The sequence below is a fragment of the Aotus nancymaae genome, unplaced genomic scaffold, assembly GCF_030222135.1.
Source record: "Aotus nancymaae isolate 86718 unplaced genomic scaffold, 86718_ANA_hifiasm-v0.15.2.pri h1tg000007l, whole genome shotgun sequence".
Classification (NCBI taxonomy): Eukaryota; Metazoa; Chordata; class Mammalia; order Primates; family Aotidae; genus Aotus; species Aotus nancymaae.
This window is the reverse complement of record NW_026988418.1, coordinates 33,017,903-33,043,622: the sequence shown is the minus strand read 5'-3', so window position 1 is coordinate 33,043,622 and position 25,720 is coordinate 33,017,903. Positions and strand designations below refer to the sequence as shown.

At 37.0% G+C, this 25,720-nt stretch overlaps 1 protein-coding gene across 11 annotated transcripts in view; it reads right to left on the bottom strand.

Annotated features, from left to right (window-relative positions):
• The window catches only part of LRRC7 (leucine rich repeat containing 7), a 592,672-nt gene that overhangs the window by 239,366 nt on the left and 327,586 nt on the right, over positions 1-25,720 (bottom strand). For 3 of the 11 annotated variants that reach the window (XM_064372501.1, XM_064372500.1, XM_064372499.1), the window contains one exon: positions 23,268-25,075. The exons of the other annotated variants lie outside the window; for them this stretch is intronic. In XM_064372501.1, coding sequence (XP_064228571.1) covers positions 25,069-25,075 — 7 coding nt within the window. In that variant the 3' untranslated portion in view covers positions 23,268-25,068. Of the gene's footprint in view, positions 1-23,267; positions 25,076-25,720 lie in introns of those variants that run through there. 11 annotated transcript variants of the gene reach the window in all.

Here is a 25,720-nt window from a genome sequence, read left to right as displayed (position 1 = left end):
CAATTACTTCATTTAGTCAAGGTCCTCTCATTAAAGTCTTTTTCAGCTAAAATCACAGAGTTGGTTATTGTTTGATACATATGAATCAAATGGAAAAATATTCTTCATAATCTCCCTATGTAACTTCAGGCATGTGATAACTTTGAAATATAGCTCTCCAGCCACAGGTGCCAAGTTCCAAACTGAGTATACCACATGCATTTCCAATTTATTATGTCAAAAACAAAATTTGACATCTTCCCAAACCTTCCTTATTTTCTGTCTAGGTAGTTGATATTCCCTGAAACAGAAACCTGGGGTGTATTTCTTACCCCCTGATGAATTATTCACCAAGCCCTATGAATTCTATTTTCTCTGAAATTCATCCTTTCTCATCTCCATAGCTACTTTATAGCTCTAGTTCAAGGCTTCAGTTAGTTCTCCCATGGATTAACTCTATGGCTTTGTTAACTGGTTACCATGTCTTCCATTGCACCTGCTATAATTCTCTCTGCATGGAGCAGCCATAGAAATCTTTCCAAAATGCAAATGACAAAATGTACATAATATAAAAACTCTCTTTTAACTCCCCTTTTCCAGAAGAAAGTTTCACCTAAGTAAAAACTCACATGACACTGTATCTTCAAAGAGTCTTAAAAAATGGCCTGGAGTTAAGATTGACAGGGCGTCTTCAATTATGCTACATGGAATATGTATTGTTATCCATGTTTCTGTCTAATAAAGATCCATTTGGGTTTCTAAGCAGGAAATTATCCTGCTAGAAGGGATTTTTTTTTTATAAACCTTTGCTGTCCCTTTGTATTTAGCACCACAATGCCACAGCATAAATCAATTCTATGAAACATTCAGGCATTTATTCAACAAATATTTATTAAACACCTATTATGTCCCAGGCCTTATTCTATAAGATAGGAACAAATTCAAAAGCAAAACAGATAAAATCTCTGCCTTTACAGAAATACCATTCTTGTGAGGAGAAATGTACAAGAAGGAAACAGACATAAATATACAACATATAGAGTGATGGTAAGTGCTGTGAAATAAAGCAGGGTAAAAGTGATAGTATTGTAAGGGATGCTATTTCATAGAAAGTGCCCAAAGAAAGCCACTGTGAAAAGCTAACATTTTGTTGTTCTGAAGGAAGTGAGGAAACATAATGATATAATATAGCATATATACACATAAAAGACTAAACTGAATAAAGGCATGACATCTGAAGTGAGATTGTCTGAAATAAAATTTGAGCTCTGTCACTTACTAGCAATGTGATATGACCAAGAAATTCTACTTCTCTGTACCTCAGTTTCCCTGTTTGTAAAATGAGAATATTGTTGGGTTGTGCATCTTCAAAGAGTTAGCAGATGTAAAGTGCTTAAACAGAATACATGGCAAGTACTCAATAATACAAATAATTATCATTGGAGGAATGATACTAAAACAAAGCATTACATTTAGAAGAAAATCTCTCAATATCACATAGCCTAGTTGATAATTTACAGACTATCGGAGGGAGAATTGACGTCTTTAGTAGAAGTCAAATAATGAAGACTCGGAGGCTAACCTTTGAGCAGCAAAAGCAACCAACAGAGAAGGCTTTATAGTATTCGGCTAAGGATCAATTGAATATCTACTCTGTACCAAACACCATACCATAGAGTAAAAACAAAGGTGAAAACTTAGACATTATCTTTTTTTTGTTGCAGAAAATTTATAGTGTAACAAGAAAGACCTAAAATAAAACATATAATTCCAGTACAGGCTATAAAGGCAGTGGTATAGGAAGAACAGAGAGGATACCGGGAGTTTATGAGTAGAATACTAATAAGGCTATGAAATAAGAAACTGGCATGCCAGTCAGGCAACCTATAGAGAAGCATCTAGATTTAGCCACAACCATTTCAGCAGCCTCACTTTATTTTAACTTTTAATCCATGTATAAGATACCTATAAAATAATAAATATCTGAAATATGCTCACTGAATTTTCATATACTGACTGATTATCTGTGTAATCAACATCAAGATGAAGAAACAGGTTGATTAATGGATACAAATATACAGTTTGATAGAAGAAATAAGATGTAGTGTTTGATCAGGAGGGTGGGCATAATTTATAATCATCTATTATAGATTTCAAATAGCTACAAAAGAATAATTTGAGAGACTTTGATCCAAGATGGCCGATTAGGAGGAGGTCGGGATTGCAGCTCTGAGAGAAGGCGCAGAGGGTGAGTGGACGCCGCATTTCCAGATGTATTTTTACTGCCCACAGACCAGGAGTTTCACAGGAGGAGGAGCCCCACAGGTCGCCAGCGCCACTGGTCTAACCGGCGTGGCCACTCAGCCTACGCCCTGGGGCGGGGGGCATCGGCTGGTTGAGCAGAGTGAGAAAGACTGAGTCCCCTCTGAGCCAGCAAGGGGAGTTGAAACAGGAAGTCAAGCCAGGAGATTCCTGGGCAAGGGCGCACCAAAAATCTCAGAGCCGCTGCTTCGACTGACGTAGTGGCTCACAGGGCAGCAGATTTTTACTGCCCAAGGACCAGGAGATTCACAGACGGAGGAGCTCCACAGGTTGCCAGCGCCGCTGGTTGGAATGGAGCGGCCGCTCGGCCAACACCTGGGGCAGGGGACAGCGGCTCCTTGTGCAGAGTGAACAAGACTGGGTCCCCTCTGGGCCAGCAAGGGGAGCTGAGGCAGGGAGTCAAGCCAAGAGATTCCCGGGCAAAGAGGGCGCCACGGGAAGCACGGCTGAACCCGGGACGGTCCAGCTCAGTGGGGGAGGGGCGTCTCCCACCGGGAAACACCCTGCAATTCCCAGGGCAATTTGCCGTAACCAAGGTAACCCGCCACTACAGAGACTCCGTCACTACAGGGGTGGCCAGCATAGCAGAAGCAGTTCTAACTACACCCATATAAACAGGACTGCAGGGAAGTTCACACGGAAGCTGGGTGGAGCCCACAGCAGCTCAGCAAAGTCTCTGCAGGCTGAGTGTGACTAGGCTGCCACCTTGTGAGCAGGGAAAACGATAGCAAGACAGCAGGAAATCATAAAGCCCTAACTCCCTGGGACAGAACACCTGGGGGGAATAAAAGGGGGTTTATGAGTTCAGCTGCTGCAGACTTAAAATTACCAAAACCAGAAAGACAGCAACTACAAAGTCGATAGGTGGATAAATCCACAAAGATGGGAAGAACCCAGCGCAAAAAGGATGAAAACACCCAAAACCAGAACACCTCTCCTTCTACAAGGGAGCGCAACTCCTCACCAGCAAGGGAACAAGTCTGGATGGAGAATGAGCATGATGAAATGACAGAATCAGCTTTCAGAAAATGGATAGTAAGAAACTTCCGTGAGCTAAAATAACATGTTCTAACCCAATGCAAAGAAACCAAGAATCTTGAAAAACGACTTGACGAAATGCTAACGAGAATGGACAACTTAGAGAGGAATATGAGTGAATTGATGGAGCTGAAAAACACAACACGAGAACTTCGCGAAGCATGCACAAGCTTCAACAGCCGAATTGACCAAGCAGAAGAAAGGATATCAGAGGTCAAAAATCAACTCAATGAAATAAAACGAGAAGGCAAGATTAGAGAAAACATGGTAAAAAGGAATGAACAAAGTCAACAAGAATTATGGGACTATGTGAAAAGACCTAATCTACGTGTGATAGGTGTACCTGAATGTGACGAAGAGAATGCATCCAAGCTGGAAAATACTCTTCAGGATATTATCCAGGAAAACTTCCCCAACCTAGCAAGGCAGGCCAATATTCAAGTCCAGGATATACAGAGAACACCACAAAGATATTCCTTTAGAAGAGCAACCCCAAGGCACATAATCATCAGATTCACCAGGGTCGAAATGAAGGAGAAAATACTAAGGGCAGCCAGAGAGAAAGGTCGGGTTACCCACAAAGGGAAGCCCATCAGACTCACAGCAGATCTCTCAGCAGAAACCCTACAGGCCAGAAGAGAGTGGGGGCCGATATTCAACATCCTTAAAGAAAAGAACTTTCAACCCAGAATTTCATATCCAGCCAAACTAAGCTTCATAAGTGAAGGAAAAATAAAATCCTTTGTGGACAAGCAAGTACTCAGAGATTTCATCACCACCAGACCAGCTTTACAAGAGCTCCTGAAGGAGGCACTACACATAGAAAAGAACAATCAGTACCAGCCACTCCAAAAACACACAAAATGGTAAAGAACGTCAACATAATGAAGAATCTGCAACAACCAATGGGAAAAACAGCCGGCTAGCATCAAAATGACAGGATCAAATTCACACATAACAATATTAACCCTAAATATAAACGGACTAAATGCCCCAATCAAAAGACACAGACTGGCAAATTGGATAAAAAGCCAAAACCCATCAGTGTGCTGTATTCAGGAAACCCACCTCGCATGCAAGGATACACAAAGGCTCAAAATAAAGGGATGGAGGAAGATTTACCAAGCAAATGGAGAGCAAAAAAAAGCAGGAGTTGCAATTCTCATCTCTGATAAAATAGACTTTAAAGCAACAAAGATCAAAAGAGACAAAGAAGGACATTACATAATGGTAAAAGGATCAATGCAACAAGAAGAGCCAACGATCCTAAATGTATATGCACCTAATACAGGAGCACCCAGATACATAAGGCAAGTTCTTAAAGACTTACAAGGAGACCTAGACTCCCACACAATAATAGTGGGAGACTTCAACACACCATTATCAATATTAGACAGATCAACGAAACAGAAAATTAACAAGGATATCCAGGACTTGAACTCAGACCTGGAACAAGCAAACCTAATAGACATGTACAGAACTCTCCACCCCAAATCCACAGAATATACATTCTTCTCAGCACCACATCACACCTACTCTAAAATTGACCACATCATTGGAAGTAAATCACTCCTCAGCAAATGCAAAAGAACGGAAACCATAACAAACAGTCTCTCAGACCACAGTGCAATCAAGTTAGAACTCAGAGTTCAGAAGCCAACCCAGAACCGCACAACCTCATGGAAATTGAACAACTTTCTCCTGAATGTTGACTGGATAAACACTGAAATGAAGGCAGAAATTAAAGATGTTCTTCGAAACCAATGAGAACGAAGACACCACATATCAGAATCTCTGGGACACATTTAAAGCAGTTTCTAGAGGAAAATATATAGCAATAAGTGCCCACATGAGAAGAAAGGAGAGATCTAAAATTGACACCCTATCATCAAAATTGAAAGAGCTAGAGGAGCAAGATCAAAAAAACTCAAAACCTAGCAGAAGACAAGAAATAACTAAGATCAAAGCAGAATTGAAGGAGATAGAGACACGAAAAACCCTACAAAAAATCAATAAATCCAGGAGCTGGTTTTTTGAAAAGATCAACAAAATAGACAGACCACTAGCCAGAATAATAAAAAAGAAAAGAGAGAATAACCAAATAGATGCAATAAAAAATGATAAAGGGGATATCACCACAGATTCTACAGAAATTCAAACCATCATCAGAGATTATTACAAACAACTCTATAAACATAAACTAGAAAACCTGAAAGAAATTGATAAATTCCTGGACAGTTGCCTCCTCCCAAGCCTAAACCAGGAAGAAGTCGAAACCCTGAATAGACCAATAACAAGGTCTGAAGTCGAGGCAGCAATTAAGAGCCTACCACCCAAAAAAAGCCCAGGTCCAGATGGGTTCACAGACGAATTCTACCAGACATACAAAGGGGAACTGGTACCATTCCTACTGAAACTATTTCAAATAATCCAAAAAGAGGGAATCCTACCCAAATCATTTTATAAGACCAACATCTTCCTGATACCAAAACCTGGCAGAGACTCAACAAGAAAAGAAAACTACAGGCCAATATCCATGATGAACATAGATGCAAAAATCTTCAATAAAATACTGGCAAGCCGATTACAACAGCACATCAAAAAGCTTATCCACCATGATCAAGTAGGATTCATCCCGGGGATGCAAGGATGGTTCAGTATACGCAAGTCTATAAATGTAATTCACCACATAAACAGAATCAAAGACAAAAACCACATGATTATCTCAATTGATGCAGAGAAGGCCTTTGACAAAATTCAGTAGCTCTTTATGCTAAAAACTCTCAATAAACTAGATATAGACGGGACGTATCTCAAAATAATAAAAGCTATTTATGACAAACCGACAACCAATATCATACTGAATGGGCAAAAACTGGAAGCCGCATTCCCTTTGAAATCAGGCATTAGACAAGGATGCCCTCTCTCACCACTCCTATTCAATATAGTACTGGAAGTTCTAGCCAGAGCAATCAGGCAAGAAAAAGAAATAAAGGGTATTCAATTAGGAAAGGAGGAAGTCAAATTGTCTCTATTTGCAGACGACATGATTGTATATCTAGAAGACCCCATCATCTCAGCCCAAAATCTCCTGAAACTGATAAGCAACTTCAGCAAAGTCTCAGGATACAAAATCAACGTGCAAAAATCACAAGCATTCCTATACACCAATAACAGACTTAAAGAGAGCCAAATCAAGAACGAACTGCCATTCACAATTGCTACAAAGAGAATAAAATACCTAGGAATACAACAAACAAGGAACGTAAAGGACCTCTTCAAGGAGAACTACAAATCACTGTTCAATGAAATAAGAGAGGACACAAACAGATGGAGAAACATTCCATGTTCATGGTTAGGAAGAATTAATATCGTGAAAATGGCCATACTGCCCAAAGTAATTTACAGATTCAACGCTATCCCCATCAAGCTACCAATGACCTTCTTCACAGAACTGGAAAAAACCACCTTAAACTTCATATGGAACCAAAAGAGAGCCCACATAGCCAAGTCAATTCTAAGCAAAAAGAACAAAGCGGGAGGCATCACACTACCGGACATCAAACTCTACTACAAGACTACAGTAATCAAAACAGCATGGTTTTGATTACAACAACAGGGATATAGACCAATGAAACAGAACAGAGGTGTCGGAGGCGACACAACATATCTACAACCACCCGATCTTTGACAAACCTGACAAAAACAAGCAATGGGGAAAGGATTCCCTTTTCAATAAGTGGTGTTGGGAAAACTGGCTAGCCATATGCAGAAAGCAGAAACTGGACCCCTTCCTGACACCTTACACTAAAATTGACTCCGGATGGATTAAAGACTTAAACATAAGACCTAACACCATAAAAACACTAGAAGGAAACCTAGGCAAAACAATTCAGGACATAGGCGTAGGCAAGGACTTTATGACCAAAACACCAAAAGCATTGGCAACAAAAGCCAAAATAGACAAATGGGACCTAATCAAACTCCACAGCTTCTGCACGGCAAAAGAAACAGTCAATAGAGTGAATCAGCAACCAACAGAATGGGAAAAAATTTTTGCAGCCTACCCATCTGACAAAGGGCTGATATCCAGAATTTACAACGAGCTAAAACAGATTTACAAGAAAAAAACAAACAAGCCCATTCAAAAATGGGCGAAGGATATGAACAGATACTTTACAAAAGAAGACATACATGAGGCCAAGAAGCATATGAAAAAATGCTCATCATCACTGGTCATTAGAGAAATGCAAATCAAAACTACATTGAGATACCATCTCACACCAGTTAGAATGGCGATCATTAAAAAATCTGGAGACAACAGATGCTGGAGAGGATGTGGAGAAATAGGAACACTTTTACACTGTTGGTGGGAGTGTAAACTAGTTCAACCATTGTGGAAGACAGTGTGGCGATTCCTCAAGGACCTAGAAATAGAAATTCCATTTGACCCAGCAATCCCATTACTGGGCATATATCCAAAGGATTACAAATCGTTCTACTATAAGGACACATGCACACGAATGTTCATTGCAGCACAGTTTACAATAGCAAAGACCTGGAACCAACCCAAATGCCCATCGATGATAGACTGGACAGGAAAAATGTGGCACCTATACACCATGGAATATTATGCAGCCATCAAAAAAGATGAGTTTGCGTCCTTTGTAGGGACATGGATGAACCTGGAAACCATCATTCTCAGCAAACTGACACAAGAACACAAAATCAAACACCGCATGTTCTCACTCATAGGAGGGTGTTGAACAATGAGAACACATGGACACAGGGAGGGGAGCAGTATACACTGGGGTCTGTTGGGGGGAGTGGGGGGGACAGCGGGGGTGGGGTGGGGAGTCGGGGAGGGATAGCATCGGGAGAAATGCCAGATATAGGTGAAGGGGAGGAAGGCAGCAAATCACACTGCCACGTATGCACCTATGCAACAACCTTGCAGGTTTTTCACATGTACCCCAAAACCTAAAATGTAATAATAATAATAAAAAACAATAATTTGAATGTCTCCAGCATAAATAAAAGAAAAATATTTAAGGTAATAAATATCTCAATTACACTTATTTGATCTTTACTTATCACATGTACCCTGAAAATCAGTATATCTATTACGTATCAATAATTAATACAATTACAAAAAGAAGCACACTATTACCAGAGTCCAAAAGCAGCCCCCTTCAGGAACCCTTTTAGTCACTACCACGTTTCCCAAAGGATAACCACTATTGTAATTTCTGATACCATAGAGTATTTTGTATTTTATATAATTTTATATTCCATATAAATGAAGACATATATTTTCTTTGTGGCTTCTTTTCCTCAACATTCATACAAAGACTTGTACATAAATATTCATATCAGCACATTTGAAATAGCCCAAATCTGAAAGGAAGCAACACAAATATTCAACATGAGGAGAAAGAATAAACAGCCATGGTATATTTAAACAATGAAATATTATTCAGCAATAAAAACTGATAAACATTACAGCGTAGAAGAATCTCAAAATAATTATCCTCAGTGAAAGAATTCAGGCAAAAAAAGAGAATATAGTGTATAACTATGTTTAAATAAAACTCCAGAAAAGTCAAACTCATCAAAAGTGATGGAAAGCAGAATAATATTTGTCTGGGTGGGGAGTCGGGTGAACAGAGCCTTTGGGACACTGTTGGGGCTGATGAATTTGTTCATTATCTCAATTACAGTGATGCTGTCACTGGTGTGTATATATTTCAAAACTTATAAAATTCTACACTTTTTTCTATTTAGAGTTTATTAGTACTCAAAAACTTCATATCATTAATATACAGTTTGGTGAATTTGTATATGTTATACATTCAAGTTACTATTACCACCATCCAGATAACAAATATATTCATAACCTCCAAAAGTGTTCTTGTGTACCTTTGCTTTTTGTTTTCTGGGTTTTTGGGTGTGTGTTTATTTATTTTTGTAGTAAGAACACTTAACATGAGATCTACCCTCTTAATTTTTTTTTTTTTTTTGAGTCAGAGTCTTGCTTTGTCATCCAGGCTGGAGTGCAGTGGCATGACCTCGGCTCACTGCAACCTCTGCCTCCTGGGTTCAAGTGATTCTCCTGCCTCAGGCTTCTGAGTAGCTGGGATTACAGACGTGTGCCACCATGCCCAGCTAATTTTTGTATTTTTATTAGAGATGGGGTTTCACCATGTTGGCCAGGCTGCTCTTGAACTCCTGACCTCGTGATCCGCCCTCCTTGGCCTTCCAAAGTACTGGGATTACAGGCTTGAGCCACCTCGCCCTGCCCCCTCTTAATAAATGTTTATGTACACAATACCTGATTGTTAATTATGACTACTGTTTGTTGTACAGCAGATCTCTGGAACTTACTCATATTGTGTAACTGTAACTTTCTGCCCTTGCCATCTTCTGGTAACCATCATTATGCTGTTTACTTCTATACCTTTAACTATTTTAGGTGCCTCATCTAAGAGATATGCAGTATTCGTCCTACACCTGACTTACTTCAGTTAACATAATGTCTTCTAGGTCCATCCATGTTATTACAAGCAGTAGAATTTTTGTCTTTTTAAAAGCTGATTAATATTTTATTGTGTGCAATGTGTGTAAATGCTACATTTTCTTATTCATCTGTTCATAGACATTTAGGTTGTTTTTCTGTCTTGAATATTGTGAATGTGTATATGCCAGGTATGTCAGTTTATTACATGCCAATTGTACTTCAATCAAACTGTTTTCAAAAACAAAAAGGAGTCTAGGATATTTTACCAACAAATGTGAGGAAATGAATTCAACATGTGCTCCAACCTCTAACAAAACTATCACGTATCCTCAAAACTTCAATTTAGTTTGGGTGGTCTCTATTCAGCTGTGCCATGGTAATTAAGAACAAGGCCAGAGTCAAGCTGCCAGGGTTCAAATCCTTCCCCCATACCTTAGCAGCTTCGTGACCTTGGGCAAGTTACTTCTTTGTGTTTTAGTTTCCTTATTTGTAAAATGGGGATAATAATAATACCTACTTCAAGGTACTATGAGGGCTATGTGGATTAACGTATGTAAAGAATTTAGAACTCAATAAATATTAGCAACTATATTATCTATAAGAGTTAAGATTCTGGTCCCTAGCTTAGGTAAAATAAAATGATCAGTATTTATTGAAAAATCAACACAGTGAGGTTTATTTCTCTTTGTTGATCTAACCTTTATACTGGAATATAAAGTCACCCATGAATAGGCTCTATTCTACTTCTCAAACCTCATGTCTTGACATTCAGTAGCCAATGCCTACCACACAAATTCATCTCTTGGTCTTTTGCACAATCCATCAGTTTCTCATTCATCTCCCTGGTTTTGCACATGACTTTCCTTGGCCTGGAATATATCTTCCACAAAACCAAGAGCTCATTGAAAGGACTGAAAAAAAAAAAGTTTGGTTTTCAAGTACAAGAAATTTTGTATCCAAAATTAAATTTAAAAAATCTCTTAAAACAGCAAATGCCTTGATATTAGAAGCTACATGGTTCCCATATCTACTTATATCAAGGAATACTGAAAGTATATTGCTCAGTAGTTATTATATGGAAACATTCTGAGTTATTTACCCATATTTATGGTAATTACGATAGGAAATAATTTATACTTCAAAGCTTTACCAGTTTGTATAAAATCCTTCTGCAAAGCATCCACTTATAATAAAAATTAAAATTCCAAACTTTTTTTATCAACAAAAAAGGTAACATAGAATGTACTTCAATATATAGCATAAGCTGAAACAAAAAATTAGTGTATTATCTGTGGCACTATGGACATTATTTATATTTTACCAAATAACATTAAAGTTCTTATTAACTGAATGGGAAATTTTTTTATGCTCCTCTTATGAGATTAATGTGTAGATCAAAAAACATATTCTTGAAAGCATTGTTTCACGTGCTTTGAAAAGTTTAATACATGTTAGCTGTCTGAGATTCTGAGATTTTGTTACATTTTCAATCTTGAATCTTAAGAAATGCAAAAGAAACCACCTTGATTTTAAAAGGTTGGAAAAATGAAATTGATAGCTAAAGACACTGAGTGATAAATTTATGACAGTTTTTAAAGACAGTGCAAAGAGACTGACATTCTTTTAACTGTATGAAACCCATTGATTATCTCTTCAATCTCGCATTATGAGGACTGAATGGTTAATCTGTGATTCAAGAACCCAAAATGTACCTGGATGTATTTTTTAAAATGAAAAACACCTCAAGAGAATAAGCAATTCTTGTAATGTGTGACAAATATCTATCATCCACAAGAAGTATTAATATAATTTGATTATTAATCAAGTGCCTTGGAGGTAAATCAAATAAACAACATCAGCATAAATAATTTGGTTTCTTAAAAAGAATTTAAGCAGAGCTATAGTCTGTAGGCAAAACAATCAAGTTGATACAAGGTGGAGTAGTGGAGAGAAGTGGGTTTGAATCCAGTTTCTGCCTCTTTCTATCAGAGTGATCTTGAGTAAATGGTTTAATTTCTCTGAGACTCAGTTTTCTGATGTGTAACAAAGTGACAATACATACCTTACTCAGTTGTTAAAGGGTCAGTGAAATAATGCATGTAGGGAAAGAGCTTGGCATGTCCAGTAAATAAATATTATCTACCCTCATTATTACAGAATAAGGGACCACTTTTAAGCTAAATCAGTTTTGTCTAGCTTACTGTTTTTTTAGAGGAATGACAAAGTTTGAGCTGTAATTCATATAACTTCATGTATTTTCAAGTCAATCAGTACCAGAAGGGATTTTAAAAATGTGTATTGTATCATATTTAAATACATCATTGGCTTTTCCTGTGTGATGTTGCTCCCACATTTTTTCTCATTTGAGTTTTTAACTCCTGCCTTGAGTACCAACTGTGTCCTTGCTACTCTCATAGGTAATCTTTAAGTGTTACCACTTAGTGAGGTCCAAACGCCTCACCCTACCTTTCCAATTTTATTTCTACCACTGTTTTTAACTTATTTCTCTGATCAGAAAACCAGGCCACTCCTCATTCCGTAATATATATCAGACTTTCCTACATCCACTATTTCCTCTGCCTGATATGCCACTGCCATCTTTCCAATAGTTGAAGTAGAACTGCTCCCCTTTTACAACATTTTAAAGTTTTAAATTTATTCAGTTTTATGGAGGTATAATTGACATATAAAAATGGAATATATTCAGTATACAGTGTGATGTTTCAATGTATGTATACATTGTGAAATTATTACCGCAATCAAGCTAATTAAGATACCCATCACTTCACATAGTTTTCTTCTTCTTTTTTGTGATGAGAATTCAGGCACATGTCATTTTCTTGCACTTTACTTTATTGTGCTTCACAGACATTGCATTTTTTACACATTGAAGGTCTGTAGCAACCCTGTATTGAGCAAGTCTACTGGCACCATTTTTCCAACAGCATGTGCTCACTCATGTCTCTGTAGTTACTTTTGGTTATATTTCAAACTTTTCCTTTATCACTGTATCTATTATATTTATTTATGATCAGTGATATTATTTATTTTTTTCTTTTCTGAGACAGAGTGTTGTTCTGTTGCCCAGGCTGGAGTGCAGTGGCATGATTTCAGCTAACTGCAACCTCCACTTCCTGGGTTCAAATGATTCTCTTGCCTCAGCCTCCTGAGTAGCTGGGACTCCAGGTGCACACCACCACACCCAGCTAAGTTTTATATTTTTAGTAGAGTTGGGGTTTCACCATGTTGGCCAGGCTGGTCTTGAACTCCTGGCCTCAAGTGATCCACCCACCTTGGCCTTCCAAAGTGCTGGGATTACAGGTGTGAGCCACCATGCCTGGCCAATGATCAGTGATATTTGATGTTACTATTGTAATTGTTTTGGGGAGCCATGAACCATGCCCATATAAGATGGCAAACTTAATTTGATAAATGTTGTGTGTATTCTGCCTGTTCCACCAACAGACCATTCCCCTTTCTCCCTCTCTTTGGGTTCTCTATTCCTGAGACACAACAATATTGAAATTAGGCCAATTAATACCCCTGCAAAAATCTCTTAAGTGTTCAAGTGAAAGAAAGAGTTGTGGGTCTCGCACTTTAAATCAAAAGCTAGAAATAGTTAAGCTTAGTGAGGAAGGCATGTCAGAAGCTGGAGTCAACCAAAAGCTAGCCCTCTTGTACCAAACAGTTAGCCAAGTTGTAAGTTCAAAGGAAAAGTTTTTGAAGGAAATCAAAAGTGCCACTTCAGTGAATACATGAATAATAAAAAAGTGAAACTGTCTTACTGCTGATATAGAGAAAGTGATAGTGGTCTGCACAGAAGATCAAACCAGTCACAACATTCTCTTAAGTCAAAGCCTAATCCAGAGCAAGACCCTAACTCTCTTCAATCCTATAAAGACTGAGAAAAGTAAGGAAGTTGCAGAAGAAAAGTTTGAAGCTAATAAGGGTTTGTTTATGAAGTTTAAGGAAATAAGTCATCTCCATGACATAAAAGTGCAAGGTGAAGCGACAAGTGCTGACGTAGGAGCTGCAGCGAGATATCCAGAATATCTAGCTAAGATAATTAATGAAGGTGGCTACATTAAAACACAGGTTTTCAATGTAAATGAAATAGCCTTCTATTGGAAGAAGATGACATCTGGGGCATTCATAGCTAAAGAGAAGTCAATGACTGGAGTCAAAGCTTCAAAAGACAGTCTGACTCTCTTATTAGGGGCTTATGCAGCTAATGAGTTAAAGTTAAAGCCAATGCTCATTTACCATTCTGAAAATCTTAGGGGCTTTAAGGATTATGCTAAACCTACTCTGCCTGTGCTTTAGAAATGGAACAACAAGGTCTGGATGACTGCACCTCTCTTTATGACATGGTTTACTGAACATTTTAAGACTACTGTTGAGACCTACTGCTCAGAAACAAAGATTACTTTCAGAATATTACTGTTCATTGACAATGCATCTAGTCACCCAAAAGCTCCAATGGAGATGTATAAAATTAGTGTTGTTTTTATGCCTGTGAACACAACATCCATTCTGCTGTTAATAGGTTAAGGAGAAATTTTGACTTTCAAGTCTTATTATTTGAGAAATACATTTTATATATAGCCAGATAGTCATTCCTCTCATGGATCTGGGCAAAGTAAATTGAAAACATTCAGGAGAGGATTAACCATTCTAGATGCCATGAACAGTAATCATGATTTATGAGAAGAGCTCAAACTATCAACATTAACAGAAGTTTGGAAGAAATTGATTCCAACCCTCACTGATGACTTTGAGGGATTTAAGACACCAGTGGAGAAAGTAATTTCAATGTGGTAGAAAGAGATCTAAAATTAGAAGTGGAGCCTGAATATGTGACTGAATTGCTGCAATCTCATAAAACTTTAACAGACAAGAAATTGCTTCTTAAGGATAATCAAAGAAAGTGGTTCTTTCCTCCTCTTCCTCCTCCTCCTCCTTTTCTTCTGCCTCGTCCTCTCCTCCTCCTCCTCTCCCTCCTCCCCTTCCTCCTCTTTCTCCTCCTCCTCCTCCTCTTTCTCTCCTTCTTCTCTTTCTCCTTCCTCTTCTTTTAGACTGGGTCTCCCTCTGTCATCCAGGCTGGAGTAAGTGGCAAAATCTTGGCTTACTGAAGCCTCAACCACTCAGGCTCAAGTGATCCTCCCACCTCAGCCTCATGAGTAGCTGCGAATTCAGGTGCACATCACCACACCCAGCTAATTTTGTACATTTTTGCAGATATAGAGCTTTGCCATGTTGCCCAGGTTGGTAGCAAACTTCTGGGCTGAAGAAATCACCTGCCTTAGCCTCCCAATGTGCTGGAATTACAGGCAGGATCCCAGTACCTTGAAGTGACCACTTTTGTCACTGCACCTGGCAAAAGTGGTTTCTTGAGATGGAATCCACTCCTGGTAAAGATGCTGTTAATATTGTTGAAATGACAACAAACAATTTAGAATATTACATAAACTTATTAATAAAGCAATCACAATGTTTGAGAAGACTGACTCAATTTTTGAAAGAAGTAGGTAAAATTCTATCAAATAGAATCATGTGCTACAGATAAATCTTAATATTTAAGATGCTCTAGAGAAATCTTTCATGAAAGGAAGAGTCAATTGATGCAGTAAACTTCATTGTTATCTTAGTTTAAGAAATTGCCAGAGCCACCACAACCTTAATCAATCACCACCCTGATCAGTCAGCAGTCATCAACATCAAGGCAAGACCCTTTACCAACAAAAGCACCAGATGATTGTTAGAATTTTTAGCAATAAAGTATTTTTTCCATCAAGATGTGCATATTGTTTTAAAAGACAGAATGCTATTGCATACTTAATAGATTACAGCATATTGTAAACACAATGTTTATATGCAGTGGAAACAAAAAAATAGTTTTATTGCAATATTTGCTTTATTGTGGTGGTGTGAAACCGAGCCTGCAATATCTCTGAGACATGACATACTTAAGATGCACTCTCTTAGCACATTTCAAGTACTCAATATATTCTTATGCTGTATATTAGGTCTCTAGCATGTATTCATTTTACAGCTGCAAGTTTGTATCCTTTGGGCTACGTCTCCCCATCTTCCCTACTCACAAGCAGCTGGTAACCACTGTTCTACTCTTGGCTTCTGTCTGTGTTATTTTAGATTCCACATATAAATGAGATCATGTAGTATTTCTCTTTCTGTGTCTGGCTTATTTCACTTGGCTAAATGTCCTCCAGTGTCATTTATGTTGTTACAAGTGGTGGGATCTCTGTTTTTAAGGCTAAATAATATTTATATAGTGTTTATATGTATGTGTGTAGGTATGTACATATATGCTGCAATTTCTTTATCTATTCATCAGTCAATGGACATTTGTTTTCATATCCTGGCTATTGTGAATAATCCTGCAATGAACATAGGACTGCAAATCTCTCTTTGAGATACCTGTTTTATTTTCTTTGGGTATAATATATACAGAAGAGGAACTGCTGGATCATATGGTAGTTCTAATTTTTTAAAGAAGCTTCATACTGTTTTTCATAATGGCTGTACCAATTTACGTTCTCAGCAATTTACCTTTTCTGTACTCCCTTTCCAATACTTGTTATCTCTAGTCTTCTTGCTAATAATCATCCTAACTGGTATACAGTGATAACTCATGGCTTTGATTTGCATTTTCCTGACGATTAGTGATGTTGAACACCTTTTCATATACTTGTTGTCATTCATAAGCCTTCTTCGGAAAAATGTTTATTTACATCCTTTGTCCATTCCATTTTGTAAACTGGGTTTTTTGTTTGCTTTTTTTCTTTTGTTGCTCTTCAGTTGTATGAGCTTTTAAAATATATTTTGGATATTAACTCCTTATTAGACATATAGTTTGCAATATTTTCTCCACATCTATAGGGTGCCTGGTATTTGTTCTTATTCATCTTATTTTTTTGTTAATCTGGAGGAAAGGTCTCACTCCGTCACCCAGGCTGGAGTGCAGTAGTGTGATCTTGGCTCACTGTAGTCTTGATCTATTCGGTTTCAGTGATCCTCCTACCTCAGCCTCCCAAGTAGCTGGGACCACAAACATGTACTACCACTCATGGTTAATTTTATTTTTTTGTAGAGATGGGGGTCTTACTCTGTTGCCCAGATGAGTTTTGAACTCCTGGCCTCAAGTCATTTTTCTGCCTTGGCCTCCTAAAGCTCTGAGATCATAGGTGTGAGCCACCATGCCCAGCCTCCTTTTTATTTTGTTGACTGTTTCCTTTGCTGTGTAAAAAGAGTTTTAGTTTGATTTAGTCTCATTTGTTTATTTTTTCTTTTGTTGCCTGAGCTTTTGATGTCATAATAATTCAAATGGAAGTGACAGCTATACATGTATTAATTGAATGATGGTAACAATTTCAAACTCAACAATGTTCTAGTAGCATGATTAGAACTAATAGCACATACATGTATTGGTTTCACTGGAAATATTGATAGGAATGATATTGGAAATAGTTTCATATTTTTATGAATAGATACGGGGACTGATTTTAGACACTTTAATTTTGTTGTTTTTATTGCATATAATAGTCCTGCTGACACTCAGCAGATTGCATTTTCTTTGACTGCCATATCTCCTCTATTCATTTAACAAATCTAACTTTGGACAAAGCACTTTTCTATCCGTGGAGATATAATGATGAATAAGACACAGTCCCACCTTCAAAGAGCTCAAGGACGCAGACCTTCAAACAACTAATTATCATATGATGTGATAACATTTTAGAAATTTTATAATCCCAAGTCCCGTGTGCACATGTTTGGGGATCCAGGGAAATCTTCAAAGAGGCATTGATATTTGGACTGGATCTTAGTCAAATTAATAAAGGGAAGCAGATTTACAAGTCAATCAAAAACAGTTATAAATGCAAGATGCATTATTCTGCCTTTGCAATTTGTTGTTAGTTGCTTTGAAAATGGCTGTGTCTTTTTATCTGGGAAATCCTTTTCAAATTAAATCATAAAGCCAGAGTAAGGAACAATCTAGAAGCAGTTTGATTTTGTCAACTTTCTGCCTTTTTTTCTATGTCAAGAATAAGCTATGCTCTTTAAATTTCACTTCCAAAAATGCCTCTCAATTCAGTTTACTTTTCTTCATCTCTATTACTATGCTTTCCTTCTTTTGTCCTGATTACAGCAACTGGTCTCCCTGTCCTTTGAATTCATTCCTATGATACTTTCATAAAGGCTACTTAGAGAAACATAGATCCCAAATGGCAATTTCTGTCCTGAGGTTGTTTTCAACATTTAAAGGGATCTATGAACTTGGCTCACAGCATTTTTTACTGGTATTTTCTATCCTACTGCATAGTACACCAAAACTCCTAGGAAAACCTTATTCTCCTATTCAAAGAACTCTCTTTCCTGACATCACATCTACCCCATCTTCTGCCCTGATTATCCCCTTGCTCAGTGCTAAAGTCCTACAGTGAGAGCTTCTGATATCCCCTCACCTCCAGCTCCCACACGGAGCCCACAAAGCAGACTAATTCTCCTCCTTTGACTTTTATTTGAGGGCATCTTACAGTAGTTGTTGTCTTTTCTTCTTTCAGAAAGTGGAGACAGAGAACAAAGTGGGCAAGGAGGAAGGAAAAATATAAAAATCTCCATTTTTTTTATTTTTTTATCTCATCCACTTTAATTTGCTTCTTTTTCTCCCCTGTTCAGAGTATGCAAACACTTCTCCAGTGTCTTGGAGTATTTGCCAGGGAAATACCAACTTCCTGTAATTAAAACACATTTGCTTTAGTAGTTAACCTCCTCTCTTTTAAAGAATAGAGTCAGTTTTATAGCTTCTTGTTACTTTAACAGAAGCAAACAAGACCAATCTTCAGGATTCCAGGTTTGTCCTGTCCACCTTCACCAAAGCAGGGGATCCTGACTCTGTGGCCTAGGAAATGAATCTGCAGTCCTTAACCTGGGATTGTTCCCGAAAACTTCTGTTCAGTATGGGAGTTTTGACCACATGCTAGGTTTCCAATCTGACCTGGTTCACCCCTCCTTAGAAACCTAGTGGGCCCCCCTCCAGGATGGTCACCATATTAACACCAAACTTAGTATTGCCACCAGATCAGCATAACGCACTACAGCCTAGAACTCCTGGGCTCAAGAAATCCTCCTGCCTCAGTCTCTTAGGTAGCTGGGACTACAGGCATGCACCATTCCACCCGGTGGTTCTGCAGTATTTCTAACCAGCGCTGAGAAATCTCTCATTCCTATTGAGACTACAACAGACCACTGTGTCCCTATAGGAACCGTGCTTTGCAGGACTACTTCCCACTCCTAGGGGTTTGGAAATGTGCTTCTGGAGAGAGGGTCCTTTTAGCAGGCTCTCAGAAACCATCTTTGGTGCTGTCTTCTGAGACTCCAATTTCACTCATCAGATAGTTCTTGGCCTGAGGCCAGTCATGACATTAGGCCTGGAGATTTTTGTCAGATTTCCTACCTAGTGACTTCTTTGTTTTTCAGTTTGTCCCTTCCTGGTAACAACTAAGTAGCAGGCATATTCTGGCCAGTGTGCAGTTTTTTTTTTTTTTTTAAAGCAGTTTTAGGTTTACAGCAAAATTGAGAGAAAAGCACAGAGATTTCTCATATACTCCCCAACCCAACACATGCAGAGCTTTCTGTACTATCCACATTCCCCACCTGAATGATACACTGTTTCAACTGACAAACTACATCTATACACCATAGTCACCCAAAGACCACAGTTTACATTAGGGTTCACTCTTGGGGTACATTTGATGGGTTTGGACAAATGTGTAATGACATGTTCCGTCATGGATGGATTATAGATGTCTTTACACATTTCTCCCAACCCATCAAATGTACACTATACATATAATTATATGTACATATAAATATATATGTACATACACATCTTTAAAATATATATTTATGTACATAAATATATATCAGAGTAAATACGTATCACACACACAGCTTGTTCTTTTATTTATATAGCATCATTATCCATAATGCAGAATGTCTTCACTGCCCTAAAATCAAAGTCTGCTTATCCCATTAGCTGCACTCTAAACCTGTGATTTTTCTAGTAACTAGTAGATCACACAAACAACTCCAAAATTTGCTTTATCTTCAGTCCTATGGTAACAGTCAAATCAGCAAGGCAGCCATTCTTAGTTAGTAGGGTGGATCTTGAATATAGACTCAGAAAATTTGCCAGTAGCCTGTCTTTTTCTAAATTTTTATGACTTGAGTGGCCTCATCATGCTGCATAAGTCTGTTTCTTCATCTGAACAAGTATTCTTAAATCAGTATTGCATTCTCTAAAAAAAACTGTAATTTCAATCTCAGTGTGACTATCACAATGTCCCGCTGGCTCCCCATTGGCTTTTCAAAGAAAACACAGCTTGTTCTAGATGCACGTTTGCCCTTTTATATTTTAACTGTAGATGTCAATCTGTCACGATTTAAGTGCATTCTTGTTTTTTATCTAAGGTAAGCATTCTTTGGAGAAGTGACTTCTCCAAAGAAACTAACAAAGCTTGTGATACCTCTAGTATCTAGAATACAGTGGTGACCACAAACAGGAAGTCCAATCTTCACAAACACCTATTTTAAATCTCTAAGGTAGGGAGGCAATACAGTTCAAATCTTCAGTCTTCAGCAAATTTTACTAAAATATCTCCACGTTTTCTTCTACTTTCACATAACTGTGCACTTCTGAGTCTTCTTCTCCAACTGATTCTTTTTCCTGCCACCTGCCCTCACTATCTTGGCCCCTCTCAATCTCTTGTCTCCTCTACTCCTCTGATAGGCCCACACCACATCCTTATCCCATGTCTTGTTTTCTCAGTGTTCATAGTCTCTTTAGGAGTAAAATATGTCTATTTTATTTGTCTAATAATAATCTGGCAGAAACCTTGAAAGCATTATGCTCAGTGAAAGGAACCAGACACAAAAGATGATACATGAATAATTCCACTTATATGTTCAGAAAAGGAAAATTTATAAAGACAGCAGTATAGCAGTTACCTGGGGCTAGGGTAGGAAAGGAGATTAGAATGGGGATTAACTGTGAATAAGCAGGAGGGATTTGGGCAGTAGGTAATAGAAATGAGCAAAATTGAATTGTGATAATTACACTTCTCTATAAATCTACAAAAAATTTTGAATTGTACACTTAAAATGAGTTAGTTTTATGTTATGTACTTCACACACCTCAGTAAAGCTGGTTTTTAAAAAAGAATTGTCCAAGCAGCTTTAGAGACAGGCTCTTGTTCTGTTGCCCAGGCTGGATTGCAGTGGTGTGATCATAGCTTACTGTAGCCTCAAACTCTTAAACTCAAGTGATCCTCCTGCCTTGGCCTCTTAAAGCACTGGGATTATAGGTGTATAGCACTATGCTTGGCCCAGAGTGGCCTTTGTTTTTTTGCCTGCTTACCAAGGAAAGCATGAATTTTTATGTAACCAATTTTATCCCATCACTCACAGATCTAACTTGTCATGCCTCTACTTAAAACCATTTCATCAAAACCTATTGCCCACAAAATAAAGTGCAACCATAGCATAAGAGGCCCTTCACAGTTTTTCCTCTGTCTACCTCATGGTTACTCCTTCCTCATGCTTTCTATTTTACATAGTCAACCCCTTGTGACATGGGGTTTCCTCTGTGAGCAACACTCATTCTCCTTTGCCCATTTTAAAATTCCGATTTATGGTTCGAAAGATTCCTTTGGCTTCACCTGGACTTTACAGATAGGACTAAGAAACAGAACTTCTCTGTACTATTTCTGGGCCTTCATCACATCTCCATAATTCTATGTACTATGCTGTACTGCATATAATGCTTCACTTGTCTCTATGCCTTATCAGACCTTAAGCTGCTGAACAGCAGGGGCTCTTTGTATGGGTGTCTCTAGTGTTAATCCCTGTGCTTGACACAGTCAGTCCTCAATACATGTTTATTGAACTGGGTTGAATTAAAGAATTGCATTTTCTCTAAAATTTGCCCAGGCACAAGAGGTAATGAAGAGTTTGGATTTTAGATATTATATACATACATAAAATACAGCTGAAATCAAAGGAAGTTGTACGTGTGTGAGGGTTGGAGGAATTACTGGTTTAATACAAGACTTTTACCTCATTGAGATTTGAGCAATATGTAGTTTCCACACTCTTATGCTGTTCTAAACCCATTTGTTCTGAAATTATTATTTTTACTATACTAGACCTCCAGATGCTATATTTTTGCCCTGGTAATAGTGTTTTTTATGCCAATGAATAAATATAGATCATCAGTCTTTATTCAACTTATATTAATTGCTAGTGGCAGAAACAAGTGACACAAAATAAAACTGACTATGCCTAATGTGCCTTCCTTTAAAAAATTGATAAAATAATCATAATTTTTGGTGACAAAATTTAGATCTGCCAGTTTTGGCTCAAGAAAAGTTGATTTGATTAAAAACATAAGACAAAATAGCAGGAACCTTAATTGGCAAAGTTTGATATGAACAAAAAATAGGCTGGTAGAGTACATATAGAGAAATTCTTAATGAAGCTCCAGAAACCAATAACTTCTGAGAAACATACAGGAATATGTATTCTATTCTCTGAGGTACTCCTAAAAGGCATAACAACTGACATCTCTTCATGAGATGCCAATAAAATGATGAAAGAATACAGTGTAGTGTTCACATCATGCCCCAGGTTCCTGAGAGTAGTCTAATATTATGAAGGAGGAAAGGGCTGTATGGTATTTGTATCCTGGAGAATGGATAACCACATATTGTACTGCCATCTTCCTAAAGGGTCTTCTGTTGTTGTTTAATTGAATATGTTTAGCTAAATTCTGGTTTAATAAGCATATCCTACTACTCATGAATGTATAATCAATAGCATATATTTTCAATAAAATTATTTCAATAACAATAAATGCATATAAACACATTTCATCTTATTACCATTTTACATTTTTTAAAGTATATATTGAGGCTGAAAATCTATGAAACTTTATAAATAAACACAGTCAATATTTTCTTAAATTGGTAGGCATGATTCCTCTCAGAATAAAAGATTAGAGTCACACAAGTATTGCGAATGAATTTAAAATCACTTATGATTGTTGGAGCACTAACCAGGACATACAACATGCACAGTGGGCAAAAATAAATCACATCTTATATTCAATTGTATTTATTTTAACCTTTTATAAACACTTCTGCTGATTAAGTTTTAAAACATTTTGGCTTTGATAACAGTTATTCCATTTACTGGTTAATTTTTTTCATTAAGAAAAGTTTCTTTTTTGCTACACATATAAGTTTTCAGTTATACATTATCAAGACCAGAAAGGCAACATGGTTTACTGCAGTAAGGTTATGCCAACAAAATAATTATCCAACAGCCTGAGCACGATGTAGACTTTTATTGCTGCTGTATAAGACTTTTAAGCTTTAATAATGAAAAGTCCAGTTTCTTACTTAGAACATCATAAAGTCAAAACAGCAATGTTTCTTTAATCTTCAAAGCTACTTTCATACAGAATGTTTTAAGTAATCCCTTTTGAAGTAATCTCTAAAATAAATTTCGGAAAGCTAAATAAATTGGTGGCATTTGAAGGGCACTGAGAATTCATAAGAAGACATTATAAAGCTACACTAAGACAGTATAACTGATTCTAAAGCAGTATCAGGAATTGAAGTTTTGTGTTTTTAGAATAGCAATATACCTTTTAGTTTTTGAGAGATATATGCAATATATGTGAAAATGACAGAAGTCAATAAGCATATAGTACACACAGCTAAAAACAAGGTTGTACAAACACAATAAGTAGATTTAAATTTTTACATATAGATCTTCATAATTACTCATGGAATAATCAGCATCTACACAATTTTAACAAAAAATCAACATTTACTTTCAGATATATGTTTATACAAAGGGTTATGCATTCTAAGACAGCTTTATATTTCATGTTTCATATAATTGAAATTCATAAAATAGAATAGAAATACTCAAGAAAGTACATTTTAGCTCAGTAGCATAGGTTTTACAAAAATTATGTTTATTTCCTAGACAGTAAAATGAAATAGAAGCAAAACAATAGGAAAAGCCAGTAAGTTCAATGTATCCTGCTCATACTTGTTTTATAAAAAGAATCTTTGAATTGTATTTAATCAAGAAATAGCTCCAACAAAATAATTGTAATTTACTTGTATTTTGCCTTGTTTCAAAAGGAGTTAATATGGGATGAAGAATAAATTTGCTGCACTGCATTAGGCATCAGCAAGATGGTGACCTTTGTATGTTGAATTTCAAGCTTTTCAAAATATTAATATGAAATATATCCTACTTTTAAATTATGTGTATAAAAGGTTAAAAGCAAATGCACTCATTATGTTGATTGTTATTTATTTAGCAAAAATATTACTACAGAGACTCATTTTGTATGCAAATTGAAATGCTATAAGCCATTGAACTGCACAAAAAGCCAGTATGGTTAATTAACAAATGTATCTTAAAGCTACAAAATAACTGTTTCACATTAAATTACATAAGATGAAAGGATACATAAAATCAATCCATCACCAGCATTTCATGTTTTGACTTGGGCCATCTGGGAACTTTGCAAATAAGTCCACAATGGAACATCATCAAGGAATATGACAGAAAACGAGGCAATTATATTCAGTCTCTGAAGAACTGCACAAACTAGAGAAATTATCTTATTTACTGCATTAGGATGACTTCTAAATGACTTAGTTTGATCCATTTAAAAAAATATACAAAAATTATACACAACAGCACCTTAACATAACAAATAGTGAAATCAATTAGATAAAAATATGGGTATTAATGTTTTTCTGAGATGATACAATTTTATATTCATTGAAAGTTATGGCAATTGAATCCATTTGGAAAAAAGAAAACCAGGTCTCTCTCTATTAGAAATGTCATTGTTAAACTTTAACAAAGACCAAACATTTTGTATATACTAGGCAGTAAGAAGGCAGCCCCCATCAGCAGGTAGCGCACCAAAAATGTTTGGTTTCGTAATATAGTTTGGGAGAACTACCTCTACAAAGTCTATTCGTGCTGATGCTCCTGATGCTGCCATTTCTGGTGCCCGAAAAGCTGCTCCCTCCACATCCTCTGTTGTAGGTGTCACTGTATAGTCTCAGGCGATTGGGCAAGGGGCACACTCTGGATCTTCAGATGCTAAGATGAAAAAAATCAATTTCAATGCCCAAAAGATGGAACTCCTAATGCAGAAGGTGACTAAAATAATTACCAATTGGTTTACAGTACAGGGAGATAGAAAGTTTACTTGTTTTAATGTAATTCCATAGAAATAGGTTTTAAATAACATTTTTGTAAAGAGGCATAGTTCTAGGATTAGGAAAAATGTTAGATAAAATAGAAACAGAAAATTAAACTCAGAGTGGAATTGGAGCAGATGACAAAAAACATGCATATCCCCTGAAAGGAGCAAACAAAACTTTCATATGATGATCATCAGGTGATAAGCCATTGTCATGAAAATAACTTGCTTACACTATCACTTCCAAGCTTCTACTCATTTCCAGTAACTCTCTGCGATAACAAACGTGACTGATGCACACTGTTTAAGGCATAATAGAAATGGACACATTGAAATTTTACTATGAATTTTAATGTCCTCGATACTCTCTGAAAATGACATTTATGAATTTCCCTTCTATGAAATATTCTTCTTCAGTATAGCAGCTCAAATCATATTAAGATAAATCATTTTAATCTCCGTAGTGTTAGAAAAAGATCTCATATGAGAAAACATCACTGAAAGACATCAGTGAGAGAGGTACATATAAATGAACATACTTT